Raw genomic sequence first — 22,227 nt, 5'->3', positions numbered from 1 at the left:
CGTAAGTTCCAGCTGCTTAAGCACTGCCTGCGTGTCCTAGACTCCTGTCCTCTCCTGTCGCGGCGTCGTCCTTGCGGCTTTATGACCCGCAGATTTGTGGCCATTGGCAAAATATTTATACAGAAATTAAATAGCCTCAAATGGGGAATTACTTAGGCAAAGCCAACTCAAGCATGATCTCTTCAGCTATTGAATTGCACACAGTAAGTCAACCGTAAGTGGGGTCGAAATATGCCACGGTTGATGCATTAACAAAGGTACTTACTTCTTCGCGAAAGGAAAAGGAAAATTAAGAAAAGTTAAGCTAGGGGGGAAGTGCTCAATAAAATACTAAAATATTACGGGAAGCTTGCAAAGGAAATACAAGATAGCAGACAGCATTGAAGAAGTAAAGTTAAAGCTAAACAAAATTGAAATAAACTTGAAAATAAACGTATGCCAAAAATTCATTTTTTCATCATTTTAAAAACAGCTGGAAAATCGAGAACAGACATTGCGCTTCTGCTTTCTGCTTTCTCACCCATCTCATGCAGCTTTCCTATTTTTTTCAAAGTGGAGCATAGCTATAACCCTTCTGTCTTTGGGACCTTGTTGTGGCTTTAGCGAAATCACCCTCATGGAAGATAGCCTAATTCTGCAGTTTACCTGGGCTTAGCGACGAGTGCTGGCTATAGCCATGTCATCCTCCTATATATGCATGTATATCTTATTCAAGGATGCCATTGTTAGCTGGAGCGCCCCTTGAGATATATAAATAAACTGCCTCAAGATTAGTTTAAATGGTTGGCGACGTGTGTCTGCCCTCGTTTTATGTTCTGCTAGCTCAGCGAGCTGCGAACTTCGAGCTGTTAGCTGCGAGCTGTGAGCTGCGAGTGCAAAAGCAGCTGCAACTTGTTTGAGGGTAACGTCAGTTGCATCGAGGGTCGCCCCTAACACACACACACTCACACACACACAATGCGAGAGGCACACTGTCTGTGTGCATGTAAAGTGGCGCTTATTTTAACACACACTCACACCATTTCCAAAATACACACACACACACTCATGGCATAGTCAAACACAGACTAACAACAACGTACAACAAGTATGAAAATAGACGTTGAGCGTGCTCGACTAGCAAATACTTCTTTGGCAAAAAAAATGGAAAAACATTTGAAAATATTCTATTAGCAGAAATTCTTAAAAAAAAATAGCTGAAAAGTAGGAATTTCTACTTTTATAATAATAAGAACATTTAATGAAAACTTTAGTATTCAATAAACACAAAATTTACTTTTTTAAATTTTATTTTAATTATTTGCAGATGGACTATATAGAATTAGTTTCAATAAAAATTATTTTTATAAAAGCAAATTAAAAGTAATAACAACTAATAGCCAATAGAATAAGTAAATATCTTATTGACATTGAGAACTTTGACACAAGATCAGTAGAAACTTTTTATTGAATGTGCTTTCTCTACTACATATACCTAATGTCTTTCGGGATTCAATAAAAGCTGAAATAAACAATTTAAATATTTAATTTTAACTTATTTTTCTAAAATTGGCGCTGATCAGTGCAAAGTAAAAGTTATTCAGACTTTAAAGTAAATGTATTACTTAATATGAAATTAAGAACTTAAAGGAGTTCTAAAAAGGAAAGAATATATTATTTTATTAAATATTCTTATATTATGCCTAATAATAATCTTTAACAAAATATTCTATTTTTTCCTATTCCCTATTACTTTAGTTCTTAGCCTCTACTACCCGCCTTGTCCTAATTTTAATGGGCACTTGGTAAAGAAAGCTCTTTGGCACTCTCATATGAACATGATGCCTCATTCTCCTATACAGCCCCTCCTCGCACCACCCCGCCACCCCTTCCGTTCACCCTTTTGGCCCGCCGGCAACCCTAACACAGCTATTATGCTCATTATGTGCTTGCCACTCGGCTCGTTTTGTCGTCTTCTCATCGTTGTTGCTGTCGTCGTCGTCGTCGTCGTTGTCGGTGTCTTCGCAGTCTTCTGTTTGTTGTCGTCCCACGTTTTGGTTGTCGTCGTCATCATTCTTGCTGTTTGTTGTCACTGCTTCTACTGTCGTTGTTGTTGTTGTTGTTGTTGTTGTTGTTGTTCTCATTCTTGTAGTATTCTTTGCTGCTTTGTCTTGTCTGCTCTCTTTCTATCTGTGAGTGTTTGTTTGCTTATCTTGTTTATTTGCTTTTGTGCCAAATTATTTGTCGTTGCTTTTTGTATGTGCTTTTGCTACTTGTTATTTCAATGTTTATTGCCGCACATCCTTATGATGTTCTTGTTGTTGTTGTTCTTGTTGTTTCCACTTCTGTTGCTGTTAGGCAACCAAGCGATTTTATAGCTTATGCTAAATTGCAGCACCGGCTATGCATAGTTGAGCCTATGACAAAAAGAAACAGCAAAACAGTTCTCAATCAAATTTCCCATATTTAAAGCTTATCATAAGCACAGAGAAAGAGACGAATTTATACCAAGAAAAAAATCTCCAAGAAACATGTTTGAATTGCAATTTAAGTTTATTTTATTATTATGATTTAAACATGAGAAGGATTCTTTCCCATTTTACTACTACATAATATACCTATACCCAGTAAAACATTCAATAAATATTCATTAGTTGATTACATAAACTGCTGCCCAATATTCAGTTAAGTTAAAGTTAATTTAAGTGCATTTCACTCTATGTACATTCTCCACTCGGAACTCAACTATTCATCAGGACTTGTCAAAGCTATAAATCACATAATATTTATTTGATTCAGAATTCGTGTATTCCCTTTTTGGCCCACCGCTATAAGCAGCTTTTCCTATGAACTTTCAGTTCATCCAAAATCTGGGAGTGTCGATAGGAAAAGAAAGGAAACAAATCGAAATAAACCAAACAAACAGCAGTAAAAATAAACTGAAATGACAGACAGACGAGTATAGACAATTTCGGTTTCCGACGGCGTGGCACTTTTGGGGGAACATTGTTCGTTCAGTCCAAAAAATGTCAATTTATTATGGTGAAATCAGCGTTGGCCACACTGGACGGAAACTCATGGACGAACACACACACACACACGCACACACAGACGCGTGACCCTCCATTTTGGCAATTCGCCCTCTCCCTTTCACTCGTTCTCCCTCTCTCCTCTCTCCTTCCACTTGCAGTCGCTGTCATGTGTATAAATACTTTTTAATCTGAATTATTACAGTGTGCCAGGTTTTTATTGTAATTTATTCACATAAATTTCCCATGATGCATGGAATTTAAGTGGCTGTGACAGACGAGAAGAGCTGGCAATGGAGGAAAACACAAAAGAGAGTGAATAGTGGAGAATAAAAAGAAAGAGAGAAAAGCACCCACATGCATATCGCTCAATGTTAAATATTTTAGGCTCACAAAAACTGTCAAAAATGTGACATACAACGAATAAAAGGATCCCAAATATGTGCCCTAAGTGATTAAAGCGATTAAAACTTGAACTGCACAGAAGTTCGATCTGATTTGTTGGCTGCCTTTGAGTTTATGCTAAAAGTTTTTTAATTACTTAACCTAATCGATAAATGAAGCGTGACTGCTTTTGCTCCACATGTTAAACGAGTAGTCGTAGTATAATAATATTATTCGAGCATTATCAATTTATATGCACTCTACTTTTGCACTGCGGTTTTTGACAGCAACCGCAATTTAATTATTTAAAACAATTATTTCGCTAAATGAACACCCCACAGTGAATATCGATTTATAACGAACTAGAATCTACAATGTACTGCAAAAAAGTATCCAACTGTTATCGAGTATAGTGCATTTCAGTTTTAAGCCCCACTCGAGCTGCACTCGAGCGACAATTCACTGTGGCTCTGACAATGGGAAAAATCGCTTTACAAGAAGTGTTGCATACCACACACACACACACACAAACGCGCACACAAGCATCTCCTGCTGGTGGCCAGCTTGCAACCAAAACCAGCAACATGAACATCAATTGACTTTGCTGATGTTGCACAGTTGGCGTTGCAGTTGACGTTGCAGCTGTGCTTACATTTCTTAAATACCTCCCAATTCAGCAAGGGTCTATCTTCCCCTTCCATGCTGCCTTGCCCCATGCTACAAGTATGTAAGGCTAACAGTAAACAGCTGCATTCACGTACGAAACATGCCACATGCTACAGAACGCATACTGATAGAGACAGCCAGCAACTCAGAGTACAGATTGAGGGGCGGAGGCGGGGACTGAGTTTTTGTTTGGTCATTGGCCAAGTGGCAAGCTGGCTGCAACCAGCTGCAACAACGTCACCAGCTCAATGACTGTGCCAATTAAGTGTAAACAGTATAAACCCCACGCACTGTGTTTTGCACTGAAAAAAATACTCATAGAAAAAGGTTTAAGCAAAGTGAAGAGAATAATTATATTTATTCCTTTTTTTAAATTTAATTATAATTTCGATAGAAAAACGAAAGCTAGACTTCAAGCAATGATTACAATAAGCAATCGAATAAATCTATTTATATTTGATTGCATTTAAATACAATATGAAAATCTTATTAAATTACAAAACAAAATTAATTATTAAATTATCTTTGAAAACTGAAAACCTTCTCCCCTCAAATATTGTTATTAAAATGGTGACATTTAAGTTAATTTAAAAATGTAATCTAGACTGCAAGCAATATGTTGTTAATATTTCAGAAGATTTAATAATGTTGATCTGACTAATATAACAAGTATTTAATATAATGAAATTAAATTAAATTAAATCTCGTTACAATTTAAAAACGTAACTCAAATGCAACGTATTTGTTATCTCTTCTCACCTCAAATATTGTTTCTAAAATGACGTATGCAAATATGTATTTTGTGTGTTTGAGCTTTGTGCTTTTTTTGTTTTTCTCTCCGTGCACTGTTAAGTTGGTGCAAATGTTTGCACCGCAAACTGTCAAATGTGTTGTGGTGCTGTTTAATTTACGTGCAATTAGCCAGGGCGATTCAAGCATTCCCCGAGCAGAGAGCAGAGTAAAGGCGTAAGGCGGCTGCCACACACTTTCATATATCATTCATGTCATTCAATGGATTCACTTTTTGTTTAAACATGGAAATGAATAGTTGTGAGTTTTCTCACTCTTTCTGTGTTGGTGGTCTGGTATTTCAATTAATACAATGCGACTTCGATTATTGGCATTCTCCCAACAGGTCGCCATAGTTGTCGTTGTCGTTGACGTTGTCATTGTGCTAGTTTTTCTGCTGTTACCTAAGCTCCGACTTAAAGGGCTTAACGTCTCTACAAAGTGTGTTGGGGTGGAGTCGTGGCTATTATCGAGAGTGCAGTGCTCTAATTGAAATGCGAATGAACTCGTGGAACCAACTGTCGACATCGACATCGGCATCGCCATCACCGTCAAGTAGAGTTATTTAATTAGGCATAGGAGTTGCAGCTGCTTCGAAGTGCTTTCAAAGTGCGTCACAGCAAAGTGCAACGTGGCGTATGCGCAATTGCCAATTGTCTCTCCATCTCTGTCTCTTATCACATAGAATGTGGGTCAAGTACTTACTTCATTTATCCGAGCATTACATAACCAGTTACGGTTATATTACAATAATCCCACATCAGCATCTCAATAAGCTCAATTACCAGTCGATGACAAGGACTCTCATTTATAATGCATTTTGCGGTGACACTTTCAAGTCAAATGTGACGGCAGAACAAAAAACATTTAAAAATTGATTACACTTTTGCATAAACATCAACATTTTAGCGCTTAATTGGGTTTAATCAAAGTTTCCTCTCATTTGTTGTTTGTTGCCTTTGTTTTTGGCGCGTGTTCGCAACTAACTGGAAAATCGATAAAATAGTTGTTTTTATTGGGGCAAAAGCAATCTCTTTGTTGTTGTGTTGGTGTATGTTCCGGCATTTTAATGGCAAATTAAAATATTTTCAAAGTTTTTTGCTTTTTGCGTTGTGCCAGAACATGGTAAAGGGCGTGAAATCAATATGACTATCGAAAGGTCAGCGTTTTTAATGAAGCAGCGCGTAATTACACGACTCCCAGCTTAGTGAATTCTTTATAATTTAGCACGCTCTGGCTTAAACGCATAAAGTTTCAGACCTAATATTAGGTTAACTCAAAATAAAATATTAATTATAGTAACACAAGCAAACCTCAATTTAATAATAAGGTTAACTCCAAAACAACTTAAAAAGCTACAGTCGACCATGCACAACCATGAGATACCTGCGACTTAATGTAAATAAAAGCAAACCAATGTCTAAAATTGGTATATTGATATATACTACATTCAGAATATACCGTCGATTTCAAAATATACCACATTGTCAACCAAAGCTACTAAATCCCTCAGTAAGTATGCGTTTTTGCTCATACAAAAGTATTTCTTAAATAAGTTACACAATTTTTGTTTATACAAAATTTTCAGGAATTATAAATAACATACTGTAGGTATTATAATATATACTAAAAATTGTGACTATATCTTCAAGATTACGCTTCTTACTTGATTTTCTTCAATTTGGGATTCCATTTTCCGAGGGCGGAAGGGGGCGTGCCAAAAATATGTTACAAACTTGATCTGCGTGCAAACATAACAAGTTCTTTTGAAAAGATTATCTCTATCTCTTAAATTCTCTAAGATCTAAGTGAAGAGACTGACAGACAGACATGGTTATATCGTCCCTGATCAAGAATACATATACTTTATGAAGTTGGAGATGCCTTCTTCTGCCTGTTACATGATTTTCCTGAAGACACCAAGCTACCCTATGGGTAACGGGTATAATAAAATATAAATTATAATTACACAAGCAAACTCAACAGCAGACAAAATTCCAATTACCCGCTCTCTAAATAGTTAACAGCTTTTGCAATTTAATGTGGAATTTTCAATTAAATCCATCCGACTACCTAACTCTGCCATTCGGCTAATACGATTGGATTTTGGCAATTTTCGTATTAGGTAATTTTGGTCATTAAACTTGACAGCTGCATTACACTAAATATTAAGCATACGCAGTGTACGCCTCAAGCCAAACTGGCTGAACTACATGTCAATTAAACTATAGGCAACAACAGCAACAAAAAGAGTCTATAGTTTATAATTTGAGTTGTGCAATAAACTCGTAACAAATTATTAAATTGACTGAAAATGTAGAAAATGGAAAAAGAAGACAGCGAAAAGCGAGCGAAGCTGATAAAGTTGCCAACAATAAAATATGAAAAGTTGCCCCAGGCGGGAAATGAAATGCACAGTGAACTAGAGACAAGTCCGACAACAAAAAAAGGACACAGACAAAAAAAAGGACGCCATGGCAAGGACATTGCGCGTTGGCTTTTCGGTTAGTTTTGTTGGTTGGCTGTCAGTGGTGCCGCTTCCTGCCAGCTGGCGACGGATTAGCTTTGACCAACTTGCAACTTGGCGGTCCCCCCCAGCCGTGTCGAGTGGCGCGTGGTTTGTGTAAATTTATGCGCCTCAACTAGAACGAGGTCCGGAAGGCATAAAGGATATCAGCAGCAGCAGCAAAAGCAACAGCAACAGTAAGTGACGTTGGGTAAGCGGGGTAAGCCAATCGCTGGACTCTAAAGAGGGCAAGGGGAAAGGATGCTTACAACCGCAACCGATGTCTGGTCAACTTTACCAGCTATCTTTATTTTTCGTATTTTTTTCGTCTTTTTTGTTGCCACTTCCATAAACAGAGGCCCAAAAGTTTTTCAACTTTTCAAAGGGGGGCGCTGGGCGTGACAGTCAAGTGAATTGACATTTACGGTGCAAACAACAACAGCAACAAGCAACTGTATGCTGTTTTTTTGTTGTTGTCCGTGCTACAACCGCTTAAAATAGATTGAGGTCAATAATTGTTGAGCCGCATAGAAACACACACACACACATACACACATCAGAGAATTATGGGAGACGTCGAGAAACTAGCAATTTACATATATATTCATAGAGCAAGTGGAATCCTTGATGTTGTTGTTACTGTTAAGGCTAATACGGAGTATATATTAAAATTTGTTAGCTCCTTTTACTCACCGAGTCGTTGGTTTATTTTTGTGCTTTATAGCCAAAGTCACGTAAGAATCAAATAAATGTATAATGAAGCTGGCTCGCAATATGGCTGAATTCGAGTGTAGCACACACATTCCAAAAGCCACTGAGCAGCCATCGAGAGAGTGGCTTCAATGGGTTTTACAGGATGTGTTGTAGCGCTTGAATATCTTATCCTTACATGCGTCCGTCCGTTTGTCTGTCTGTCTGTCTGTGTTTCCCATCGACATTCCAAAGTTGTTAGGAAAAAGCAAACAACAACAAGTTATTTGTACTGTGGTTAGTGTGGCAAAGAATTCAAAAGAATACTTTGATAGCAACAATAAAATGCGAGTTAAGAATTGCAAATGTCAAACAATGAATATTTAATTTGAATTTTGTAATATTACGCAAAAATATTTATATTTTCATAGTGATCGAAGTAATCCACATTCTTGTGTAATTAAAAAAGACTTGAAGAACCAATTCCTATTCAAAGTGGAATTTCTTTTTTCTAATTTATTTGTCATCCATTGCAATTCGGAAGTAATTTCCTTTTGAAATTGGATAGCTGCACACTCTGCGAGTAATGTTGCTAGCTATTTTATCACCAAAAAGCAAATAGTTTTGCGAACTGTTGAAGAAGCTCAAAATGCAATACTTGGAACGCCCTCGTTTAAGTCAAACCCAACTGCGTGCCAAGTTGTTGAACAATGCTAGAACGAACTAAGCCACAAATACATATCTAAATACACAAATGGATAACAAGATTTATATATATATATATATAAATTCTATAAAACAAAAGTCAATATAACGAAAGCTTCAAACAAAATGTCGTCAGTCTGTCAATGGGCCAAAGCAAAGCATTTTTATAATGATTTTACTTGTTGTTTTTCGGATCGCATGTTGTGGCATGTTGCCTGCCACTTGTTGTAGTTTCTAGGTGGAGTTATTGTAGTTTTTGCTGTAGTTGTTGTTGCTATTGCTGGTGGTTGTCATTTGCGGCCATGGCAAACACAAAATGTTCACAGACAATGTAATTTTCATGCCCTGCATAGAGAGCAGAAAATAGAATTTTACTCGTTTTATTTTTTCTTATTCAATTTTCCGAGTCGTTTTTTTGACATGCACCAAAAAAAGAAATGACACAAAAATAACCTTTAGAACTACCATAAGATTCAAACCGCAAAAATTCAATTTCCTTATTGGCTCTCCACGCACACAATGCATGTATTGTTTGTGCTCGATTAGAGATAAGTTTCTCTCTAACAAATTAATCGGCTTACACAGTGCAGTTCAGCTAAAGCTTTTAAAAAGATTTAACATAGTTTGCATTGTGGTTTTGTAATAATATCGGTAAAAGTGTTATTGTAAAAGATATTTAAGAAATAATTTTATATGGCGAAAAAACTGCTGGGAAAAGCGGTTGCCTCGGTTGAAAATCTAGTATATTTTGTAATAATAAATCGATATAGATTTACCATATCAAGTCTTCAGTGAATAATACTTTAATTACTAGTTGCTTATACTCTATGGTATTTGTTGAATGGAATAGAATACGGATATACCAAATAAAGCCTTTGGTATGTTGTAGTATTTTTTCGGTATATTAATTTGGCACGCCTTCCGAATAATACTCCACTGCTTCGCTTTTATTGAAAGGTTACAATCTGTAAATTTTATTTTTTGCATAAATATTTAGATATTCTATTATTTTTTTGTAATACTGAGAAATTTCAATTTCTCTACAACACACATATTTTCTTTAATAGTTCCATTGACAGTAATGTTTATGAAAATATGGATATTTCTCTATAAAACACACATTTCTTTCTTCTTAATGTTCAGTTTAAGATGTAAATGGCGCTGCAAAGTATGCTACATTTATTTATATTTGCTTTTTACTTGCAGTTGTCGGAACATGGGCTGCGCCTTTGAAGCAGCCAGAGAGCAGCCCAAGCAAAGAACAAAACAACCAAATAGAAATCAATGTGCTGCCTCAGTAACAACAGCAACAACAGCAATAGGAAGTACTACAACTACAACAACTACGAACAGAGAAGCAGAGGACATACAAATCAAGGATAACTATCAACAAAATCATAAAACGCAAACAGCGACAGCAAAAGCAAACGGCAAACATCAAAAAGCGACAGCTCAAGTGCTTTTAGCGACACAGCAACAACAACAGCAGCAGCAACAACAGTTTTGTCAAGTGGCGTTGGATAACAAGGACGCGTTGGCGACGACACACGAAACAATCGAAGCAACAACAGCAGCAGCAGCAGCAGCAACGCCAACAATCGATATTGAGGCAACAAACGATTTGCAAATAACTTGCACCAATTGCTACAGTCGAAGCCCAGAGATTAACAGAGATGAGCAGCCGCAGCAGCAGCTTCAGCAGCAACAGCGGCGACGTCGTCGCCGGCATTCAAGGCGTCAAGATCATGGGCGTCGCAACAAGGGATTGCTGGCAACACCAACAACAACAGCAACAACAACAGCAACAACAACAGCAACAATGGTTGCAGCAGCCACAACAACAGCAACATTGGCTGGCATACCCTGTCTGCGGTTGCACGAGATGTTGTTGCATGCGCGAGCTGCCTTAGCGACGCCTCGTAACTCGGCAAACGATGAGCAGCAAGAGCAAAAGCAGAAGGACGTGGTGCAGCAGCAACAGCAACAACAGCAACCATTAGCCTATCGGCCGTGGCAATGTCTGTCGGACAATGTCGCCAGCGCCGTCGTACCCGCCACCATGTCAGCCGCCATTTTAGCCAATCTGAGCGCCACATCGGCTGCCGCTTATCAGTATCTGGGCCAGCATTATAAACATTATAGCCAATCGTTCAGCTTCTATGCGGCATCCAGTGTCATACTGATGCTCTGCTATCTGACCACCACATCCACGGCCGCTGCCACACAATCGGAGACGGGTGCCCTTGACAAGCATCCCATGTAAGTGCCACCCACATCCCTTACACCTCCTCCCTGTTTGCCGTAAAAGCTGAGTTCAGCTCAAAAGAAGACAATAACTTTTTTTTTATTTCATTTACACTTCCAACACACGGTATCTAAGATCTGTCTTTCTTTTTGTCTCAGTCTCTCTATCTGCCATTAACTATCTTATCGAAACTTGTATATTATCTGTATCTGTAACTGAATATGTAAATGTATCTCTGTATCTGTATCTGTATCTATACCTGTACCTTTGTATTGCCTGTAACCCTTATACACAAAAATTTCTATTTATTTTCTTTTGAAATTCTTTCAGTCATGGCATCGATTGGTCGAAGTAAGTTTTTGCACCCACACCAGCACATACAACAAAAAAAATGACTAAACAAGGCACACACACTTAATTTGTGTAATGAAGTTACTTTTTAGTTTGCTGTCAATTGCATGCATTTTTTAGTTTACCTCGCCTAAAGCCAAATTTGAAAATTAAAATGTACAATAATTATGATTGAAAAATATCTATTATATTTTCTTAGTTTTATCAAAAGATTATTCGACTTTTATAAAAGCAAAATACTAATCTTTTTAGAAAATGCTTTTTAATTTTTTCAAGTTTTACAGTTACACAAAACTAACTCAAAACTTAGCAGAAATAATACGTTTCCTCCAACTCTTGAAAACAGCCAATATTCTGTGTAAATAATCCGAAATCCATAGCTCAAAAGTAAACTATTTCATATAAGTTAAACAACTTTTGGCAACATTTAACTTGTAACAATTTTACGTTGACTTTTATCACAAAAAACTTTCTCTTAAGATGATAAAATACACACATAACACACACATACACAACTGTTGTCCTGAGAATTTTATAAATTATTGTGTTGAGATATACTAACAATGTTTGAAGTCTGTAACAAAGCAATTATTTACAACAAAATCTTTACTCTTTGCCACACACAGATTCGATGAATCGAGCTCAGATAAGGAGATATTAGATTTATTACTCGAGAAAAAACGCTATGATAAACGATTACTGCCGCCTGTAAATGGTAAGTAAAACATTGCAAACATTTTCCATCTTTAATCCTTTTTATCTCTCTCTGTCTCAAGCTTAAATTTTCAATTTAACTAAGTGTCTGCGACTGCAACTGCAATAAGAATAATGTTATCTCTCTTCTACTACTTATTGTTTTCTTTATCTTTCGTATGTTTTTTTTTTTGTATCTCTGACGTCATTAAGAATTACATTGCAGGGACAAGTCATTTTCAATGTTTGTAATGTGCCCAATGCTCCCAATGTGCCACGATGACAAAGACAACGCATGGTCACTATAAAATCAATTAAACTTAATGGCCACAGTCTGGCTCCAGTGCACAAAAGAACGCTTGCAATTGTCTTAGCAAAGGGGGCAAAGGGAAAGGGGCAAGGAGGAAACTAAGAACATGAGTCGAATGTTCTTATGTAGCTGCATTGGCCTGGCCATAAGTGTAGCGTAATTACATTTCGGGCTGTGTGTTTATGTGCTTCACAATAATTATACATTGCGAATGACTATTCTTTCGAGCTATAAAATTTAAGAGCTCAATACTGTCAGAGAACTAAAGACATACATTGCAGATGTAACTGCAGTTGCTTCAAAGTTGATATTAATTTTAAGGCAAACTTATCTCACATTGAGATTATTTCTTATTGAACTTTCTGTCAAATCAAATAAAGATTGTTTGGGGGTCTTTAAGGTGTATTGAGATAACGATATTAAAATGATCACATAAATCAAAAAGTTATAATAGAGTTAATTTTGTAAATTCTTAAAAGAGTTTTATAAGGATTCATTTGCTTATTTCTTTAAAAATGATTTGACATCTTACAATTCTTAGAAACTGGATGTTTTCGAAGTGAAAAAAAACTTTAATACCCAATTAACTTACTTACTTATTAACTTTTGTTTAGAATACAACAAAATGGATTTTTGCACAGTAATTGTTAATATATAAATACATTAACAACTAACATTTTGAATATTTTTTTAAAACATTTAAAATCTTTTTTCAATTTTTATCCATCAACTTAATAACTTTTGCTATTAATAAATAAACAAGTTAATATCAATTACATAGACTATTTTGTATAGAGCCATCTCCATTAAATTTTACAGATGAAGACTTTTGCTGTGGTTTGCAATCGCCCGATATGGCTACAAATCAAAATGCACGGAGACCACACAATCGCGGTTGGTGAAATGTCCTAAACAAATCACAGAAACTATCCACAAAATATTTCAAGCTGATCAACTGAACTTACAGTTGTTGTTTTCGTTTTTGTAAATTCTATGTTTTATAGCTAGCACAGTTTGCCACTCGATTTCATTTCTGTAGTGTTCTCTTATAATCACATTTCGGTTTGACGTTGCGTATACTTAATTTCTCTAATTTTAGCACTAAAGATTTGACAATACTTTATATTATTGCGTATTAATTATTACATATAAATCTTTCAGGCACGCTGACGGTAAATGTTAATGTGTTGCTTTTAAGCTTAGCATCGCCTGATGAAAGCAGCTTGGTGAGTTTTTTTTAAATTGTGGAATAAAACTTTCAAAAGTAATTCATGTATATTTTTTACTGTTTCAGAAATATGAAGTGGAATTTCTATTGAATCAGCAATGGAACGATCCACGGCTGCAATATGGCAATAAGTCGCACTATGATTTCTTAAATGCTTTGCATCATCATGACAGCATCTGGACGCCCGACACGTACTTCATTATGCATGGCGATTTCAAGGATCCCATCATACCAATGCATTTCGCTTTAAGAATATTTCGGAACGGGACCATTACGTACGCAATGAGGTGTGTATGCCGCTCGCTTTTGCACGAAATATGCATAAATTTATTCGCCATGTCTACGTTTTATGCGATTTGCCGCATAACTTAAAAAAGCACTGCCAGAGAGGCAGCGGAGAGAGAGAGATGGGCGCTACAAAAAAATGCAAATATTACAAAGTTCATATTCATTAGATGAGCTCCTGGCTCCAGGCGGCGTTGTACAATTTTTCACTCTATGAGTGTGAGTGTGGGCAGTGTGAAATATTAAAAAGTCGAGAAGAGAATTGTGAGCCAGCTGGCAAACATGAGACCCTAATGAAAAATAGCACAAGATGAAGCCCAAGCTACAAAAGACAAAACAATAAAACGTATGTAAGTGCATAAGCAGCCGAATGTGAATTGCTCTTCATTTAAGTGCAATATAAGGTGGGGAAATATTAAAAACGAGTGACGAATTCCTGTCTAGCATAGAAAACAAAGAGGTAATCAACAAAAAGTAATAATTTTAATTAAAATTAGTCAACGCTTAGAGTGTAAGAGCCATTACTTAGCCGCAATACTCTTGGTAAGTGTATCAGAATGTAAACTAAAAAAAGAATGCAAAAATAAGTGCAAATATTTGGGTAAGCTGGCGATCCATGTGTGCACTCAACTCCTGGCCAGGTATAACTACAACTCTTGCATGCTGTTTGCTCTCTCGCTCTCCCTATCTTCATCTCTCTCTCTTGCACATAGATACACAAAGCCTTGGATACAAAGTTTGCACATATAACAATATGGCAACGGGTTGAATTCTAGTCTCGTTTTGAGAATTCCTGTTGCCATTTCTTGTCAGGACGCCAAACAAAAAAGAGAAAAGGGAAGCTGCTTTTACTTGTCTGTTTTTTAATTCAACAGAACTTTTCCAATTGACTGCATAGCGTAAAAGTGTCGTCCAGCAATTAAAATAAGTTGCAGTTGCCATTTACTTACTTTCGCTTTTCTTTCTCTCTTTCTCTCACTCTGGTTCCTTTGACGTTGTGCTGTTTGCATTGCCAAACGGAACGGAGCGAGGACAACTGTGATTCAAGCTGTCACAGCAGCTAAGCTTAGACTACGCCATGACTCAACAAGAGATGGTGAAAGAGAGGGGAGAGACAGGGGCAGGGAATAAGAAATATGCTATACCAGTCGGGTAGGAAATAAATTATGAAATAGCAGAGAAAAACATTATGTATTATTAAGTAGCATAGAAATGGAGAACATCTTTAATTGATAAGATGCTTAAAATAAAGCGCAGAACCTAATGTATAATTGAATTAAATATATCATTATTTAAGAAATATTTTCGTATCTGAAACTTTATGAATCCATTTCGTTTGCTTTTCTTACAGGCGTCACTTGATATTGTCCTGTCAGGGCAGCCTGCACATATTTCCATTCGATGATCCAAAGTGCTCATTCTCTATGGAAAGCAGTAAGTACCAAAAGTATTGTCAATAATCAAATCAAATTAAACTTACGAACAAAATAAATAACTGTCAGTTCATAAAGCAATTAGCAAGAAAGCGCAAACAAGAAAAACACATAAAAACAAGAACAAAAAAGAAAAAAACAAATGGAATACCAAGACTGTAAACAATATGAGAATTATACTAAAGTGTTGAAAATGTGGAAGAAGATGTGAAAAATGTTACTGATGATGAAGCAGATGATGACAAGAACGAGGCGCTACAACGTTGTTGACTGCCACTCGAGGGAAATTGTTGTGTAACTGTAACTGTAAATGTGTTAAGGTGTGTGTGTTGATGTGTGTATATATGTGACTGTGTGTCGGTGTGATGCTGAACCGACAAAGCTGACAAAGTGACTAACAAGGCTGCCTGACTGCCTGCCTGCCTGCCAGGCTTGTTGGCTGAATGCCTTGTTTAGTACTTGCACATTGAGGCAAAGTTGGTGGTTAGGCTGTGAAATTTAACACTTTCAAATCTTAAGAACGAGTTGATACTTTAGCAAGTGTTACAATTTAGTATTCAATATACTGTTGTTTTTCGGAATATTAATTTGGTATATGTATCTACATGAAATGTATGGAACAGGAAGAAGGATCAGCGGCAACAACCGAAGCGATATATCCATTTCCGTTAAAGCATTTGCTTATCAATATACCAGATGTATATTTCTATGTATTTCAATAGTTTTCAGTACATAAATTTGGTATATTTAAATACCGCACTGTTTGGTTTTAATTAAAAAAGTGTAGAGGGTATAACACACTCGACAGTAGCTTTTTTATTATACTTGTTTATAAATAACATTGTTCTCCCTTAAGGGATGTTGTATTAACCGAATTCCCAGTGAAATATTTTCTGGCAATGTGTGGCTATTTTTAATTTCGGAGTTTAACGTTTCGAATTTTAGATAAAATTTAAAATTTGCCTACTCACTCAGGTAACTAATGTCTAAATACTTTTCTATTATTTTTGTCACACTGTGGTTGTTGCCTAGCCTTTTGTCTTTGGCATTATATTCGAAAAGTTATGTCCGTACATAGGCGCGTCGTGTCTATTAACCCAGCCAGCCCAGGCAGAAACAACAAAAACCAACAACAACAACAACAAAAACAGAAGGAACAACAATCAGTGCAACAACAATGGGGGCTAACACAACATCATAAATTACTTTGTTGAAATGAAGGAAAAGTCACCGTTATATGACGTGCGCTGTCGTTGAGATTTTCATCTTTGATGGGGGCCTCAAAGTGTTTTGGCCCTTTTGCCTGTCGCCTGTCGCTGTTGGTTTTTATCAAAAAATATGATTTGATTCAATTTCCGACAAATGGCGCTTTGTAATTTCGAAACAAATAAGGTCGACAAACTGCCTGCACATAACGAAAATATTACGTATACGTATTTACATATTCTATCGCAACCTACATAAAACAACATAAAATTAATTAATTACCCAAATTGACTTATCAAGTGATGTCGGTGGCATAATTTCTGAGTATTTGTGTCAGTTGAAATGAATGCGAAGTGATTTAGAAAAGCCCGCATTGCATTTAATGCCCGAAAGGGGAACGGCAATAAATATTTAACTAATTTCTGACCTTTATAATCTTTATAAACAGAAAATCGAATTTAAATAACATTGATCTACCAGCAAACCAATTAAAGTTAATGATGTGCGAATGAAATCTTTACAAAATTAGAAAACAAATAAAACTAATGGCACTCCATTTTGATTCAAATGTTATGTAGCATTAGTTAGTGCATCGACATTCCTTCTTCGTTTTCCTGCGGTTACGCTAAGCTCAAAGCTTACAAGGCATCGCGTCCGTGTGCCGTGTACGTGAGCTTGTTTACGACAAAACTGATTTAAGTCAAAGATTTAATGGCTGTAACTTAAGCTCGTACTCACTCTCTTCACTCGCTTTCTCCGTCTCTCTTTGCAGTTTCGTATGAGGAAGCACAAATCAAGTATGTTTGGAAGAATGATGAGGATACGCTGCGTAAAAGTCCCTCGTTGACCACACTGAATGCGTATTTGATTAAGAATCAAACGACGGCCTGTGATCAAAACAGTTGGCGAGGTAAATTTTTTGCATTTCTCACTTGAGTCGCCTTCGTTTTGATGTGGATGTTTCTATGATTTTTGTGTAATGCTTTTTTAGGTTTATTTTCTTAAGTGTTTTAAGTAAATTTTAAGAATATTAACTTTCTTTGTTTAGTGCCCATAATTAGCAGTAGATGCTAAAACCTAAATTCTCAAATCCCAAAAAATTATACAATATTTATGATCAAATTGCAGCTACGATTTAAATTTCTAAGTTCCTCAGTTTAGAGTGCAGTTTTTAGTTGGCTTGATTTACGGTATTATTAGTATATATATTTGATATTTGTCTTGTAGACTGGAGTGTAGCTTGGTGTATTGGCTTGATTTATAAACAAATTGAATATATTTCGCCTATCTAATGGTCTAATCTTTGTCTACCCCCCAAAAATATAAAAAAAAAATAACACGTTAAACCGATTAAAATGCTACGAACAACAATACAACAACTTGGCCAACTCCTAATCTCTACTCTATGCACAAAATCAATCCAAACGAAATGCAAAACAAAAATAAACCACCTAATACAAATAATGTAAAAAACCATAGGGAACTACAGCTGTCTTAGGGTCGATTTAATCTTTACCAGAGATCGTGCATTCTATTTCACCACCGTTTTTATACCTGGCATTATATTGGTGACGTCATCCTTTATAACATTCTGGCTAGAATGGAATGCCGTGCCAGCTAGATCAATGATAGGTAACAAACAACAACAACAACCAAACAACCAACCAACCATATATAAAAACCCAAAAAAAAAAAAAAAAACCAATACAATTACCAAACGATATCATTAACAAAATATCTGTTTCTATATATCAAATTTATCCTCTCTCGCTCTTTCACACTAAACTAAAAAAAAAAAACAACCTAAAATAAAATATAAATAAATCAATTTTGTATACGCCATTGAGAATTGATTTCTATCGCCTCTTTGTAGCAATTGCCTTAAAAAATAATATATATTTTTGATTGCCCTTTTCATACGTAATTTGTAATACTTATTTCACCTTTCGATTGCGTAATAATTTATATTTTCCCAATTTCCGCCTTTTTCAAGTAGTTTGACACATACCCAACAACCAAAAAACCAAACAAAAAAAAAACCCAAACACAATGCGAAAACCATTTTGCAGACTTTGATTTAAATGCGTTAACACTGCCCAGCAAAAGTATGCGACACGAGCTCCTGAACAGTTTTATCGTTTCCTCGTAAGGTTTGTTGCATGGATACCGTTTCCGTTTCCATTTTTAGTATGTCAATGCCCCCTCAAAAACTGAAACAACATATAAATCGCAAAGATACACTTTTTAATTTCCATAATTGATTATCGAAAGTATAGCTCACTTATTAGATATCAAATAGATTAGGTTAGGTTAAGCTAGGCTAGCTTAGGTTTAAGTCTCTCTGTGGTCCTGTCTTTCTTTCTCTCTATCTCTCTCTCTGTCTCTTACTCTCTGTGTTTCTGTCACTGTCTCTGTAAAAAGATTGTGCTGCGTCCTTCGCCGTTAACAGTTGTGTTTGTTTTAAGAGATTTATAATTTGTGTTGCCAAATTCAACGTCTTTGGCCTTGTACTTTAAGGTAATTACAGTTGCCTACAGGTCGAGTTGACATTTACCCGTGATCGTGCGTATTATTTTACAACCGTTTTCATACCTGGCATTATATTGGTCACCTCGTCGTTTATCACATTTTGGCTGGAGTGGAATGCAGTGCCAGCCCGGGTTATGATCGGTACGTAAAACAAAATCCAAAAAAAAAAATACAACCAAAAAAAAAACAACCAAAAATCTTAACAGCCAAAAATACAAAGAAATATTTTAGTTAAACAGAATCTTAAGTATTGTGAAAAGAAAAACGAACCAAACAAAATCATTGTCTTCCAATTACTAATGTAGCGGCATTTTAGGCGCAGCTTAGCTAGTGAAATCCTAGCGAGTCCATGTTGAAATTCAACTCTTACTCCTTCTCCAAATAGGCTAGTCACAATCACAATTGGCAATAAGTTCAAATTACAGTTTATAAAGATTACCATAGTTTCTAGCAGAGGTCTTTTTTTCATATTCATGCTATCCCATTTTATAACATATACATTTTTATATATTTATAGTAGGGGCTAGACATACTTAGATTTTATTACACTTACTAACTATTTATGTTTCTGTTTTCTTTTTCCTTAATGTCCGAGGCTCGAACTACTTTACACTTTGTCTAACATTTATTTACTCAAAGTTTTGCACTACTTGTTCTTAAGCTCATGAATCCTTTAACTTTCCATTGCATGTCTCTATTTACTACTTTCTTTACTTTACTAACACTTTTGAGGCTTATTTATATAAGCTTTTGTGAGAATATAAACTAAAAACCGCCTGTGCTAAATATTAAATATTTATGCAATGCAAACAAGGTTTAGTTAAATAAATAAACGCATAAAAACTACTTATTTGTGATAAATCCTAAAATAATGATAATTTTAATAACTAGTAAATAAATACAAAATATACCACATATATTTTATCGAAAATAAATACTAAATTATTTGTGTTTAAAAAAGTTTTAAAATATACTAACCGTTTCAAGAACATTCTGTATATCCTTAATATACTTTATCGTAAATATACTACATTATTAGTGCTTAAATAGCGTTCTAAAAATATACTGACAGTTTGAAGTATATTCAGTATATACGTAATATACTTTATCGTAAATAAATACTGTATTATTGTTAAAAAAAAAAGTTCTAAAAAATGACTACCAGTTTAAAGTATATTCAGTATACACAGTATATATAATTGATAGCTGTATTTTTTTAAGTGGTAACGAATAAATAGATCACAATGCAAAAAATAACAAAAACTTCGTAGAAAGTAAATGCAATTATGGATTATGTAAGAGAAGGAAACAGATACCAAAAAATACCCAGAACGACAACCGAATGTCAACTCAAAATCATCAAAAGTGTCACCGGCAGACATTGCAACTGACATACAAGTGCGCTCACATACACCACCACATTCACACACACATAGCAACAAATGGAACTAAGGAAGTGGACTTAAGGGAAAGCAAAAAAAGGAGAAAGAGAGAACAACACTTGGACATGGACATGAACTGTGGTCTGATATTTGCTTTGAGCTGTGTTACGTTCCTTTACTGAGATGATGATGATGATGACGATGACGATGGGCATGATGACGTCAAGTTGGGCATGTTGTAGATGATGATTTATGCATAAGAAGCCATGTGTGCAAATAGGCAAGCTCTCGCGCTCTGTGCGTGGACTGTCAACGCCAGTTGAGTAGCAGCTGATGGCATAAGTTAGCCACGTTAAGAGCAGCAACAGAAGCAACTGCCTTATGAATATTTGAGTTAAATTTCAGTCAGCAACTGGCCAGCTATCTACTACTCTGTGTTTCGCCTTTAAATTGTTAAAGAGCTCAATTTAACGTAGCTCTGGCACGCAAAAAGAAGAAACGAAGACGAAACGCGATTGCATATCATTTTGTTAGCCAAATCGCTGACTGCAGATGGATTTTACTTTAGCAACAATTTGCCGTCACGTCGAAATGCGCTGCTTGTAAATGCAACCCCAAGCAATTTGCGTCTTTTTCCTCTTTCTGCTTCTGCTACACGTCTTTGCCAACTTTGTGCCTCATTTGGGAGCTGCTTAGCTCTTGAGCTCTGCTGCTGCTGCCTCTATTGCTGCCACATTTCGCTTGAGTGCAACGTTGAGATTTTGACTTCGTTCTCAACGTTCGTTGGCAAATTGAAAATCGATGAGAGTGCTGAGTCTCATGTCCTGCATCCTGCGTCCTGCGACCTGCCAACTGTGAGCTGCGACCTGAGTGCTGTGAATACTGCTCGTATTCTGCCAAAATAGTTAAATTTGTTGCTGGCAAATGTGCAGCCAGCACATTGTTGACACAACTAATTAGACAGCCCAGATTGATTATGCTCAACTGCAAATTGCATTTGCAGGTCGAGGGGAAATGCGCTGAATTTCCAATTAGATAAATGACTTTTGTACTTTATAACGAATCAACTTAGGTACTTTTTTAATTAATTGAAACAAAGTTAACACAAGAACTCTGTAAAATATATATTTAGATATTCATTTTTACGAATCTCTCATTAATGTAATTCGACATGCACTATATATGCACTATATATAGGAGCATAATCAATAAATAAAAATGAACCACCAAAATAATATTAAATAATATCATAAATTCAAACAAGTAAAATATATATTTTTATTAAAAAAAAGAAATTTATTTCAATCTTGAAGTACATTTTGCAAACTCAAATAACATTTCATATATTTACTAAGTGTAGTAATTAAATGAATAGCAAAATAACAATAAAAATAATACCAAAATTTAAAGAATACAAACAAATAAAACACAAAATTTTATAATTGAATAAATTAACGAAAATCGCAAAGAAATGTGTATAATAAATTTGTCAAACCTTTTTGCACAAATTAAGAAAACTTAAGTGAATAAAAAACATCAATGAAAATAATACAAAATGAAAATCTACTAAGAAATAATACTACTTCGAAAACTACGAACGAATAAAATAAATTATTTAATAATTGAGTAAAATAATAAAAATCACAAAAGACTTTTCAAACCCTTTTGCACAAAACTAAGAAAACTTGTTATTTCAAGAATGCAACAACATACTAAATAATGCATTTGGTTGCAACTGCATCTCTGAAACTTTTAACTGATTTTCCCCTCCATCAATTTTTTGTAGACGTAGTTGGTTATTTAAGCTTTGCACAGAA

At 35.6% G+C, this 22,227-nt stretch overlaps 1 protein-coding gene across 1 annotated transcript in view; it reads left to right on the top strand.

Moving 5' to 3' along the window:
• Positions 1 to 22,227, top strand: part of LOC133846420 (uncharacterized) — a 61,863-nt gene that overhangs the window by 28,722 nt on the left and 10,914 nt on the right. Inside the window, 9 exon segments of the mRNA XM_062281400.1 lie at positions 9,955 to 11,007; positions 11,324 to 11,344; positions 11,971 to 12,059; positions 13,167 to 13,241; positions 13,509 to 13,573; positions 13,642 to 13,862; positions 15,212 to 15,294; positions 17,272 to 17,409; positions 19,017 to 19,169. Coding sequence (XP_062137384.1) covers positions 9,965 to 11,007; positions 11,324 to 11,344; positions 11,971 to 12,059; positions 13,167 to 13,241; positions 13,509 to 13,573; positions 13,642 to 13,862; positions 15,212 to 15,294; positions 17,272 to 17,409; positions 19,017 to 19,169 — 1,888 coding nt within the window. The 5' untranslated portion in view covers positions 9,955 to 9,964.

The sequence above is a fragment of the Drosophila sulfurigaster genome, chromosome 3 (assembly GCF_023558435.1).
Source record: "Drosophila sulfurigaster albostrigata strain 15112-1811.04 chromosome 3, ASM2355843v2, whole genome shotgun sequence".
NCBI lineage: Eukaryota > Metazoa > Arthropoda > Insecta > Diptera > Drosophilidae > Drosophila > Drosophila sulfurigaster.
Note: the sequence above shows the minus strand (reverse complement) of the source record. Positions and strands in the feature narration are given on the sequence as shown.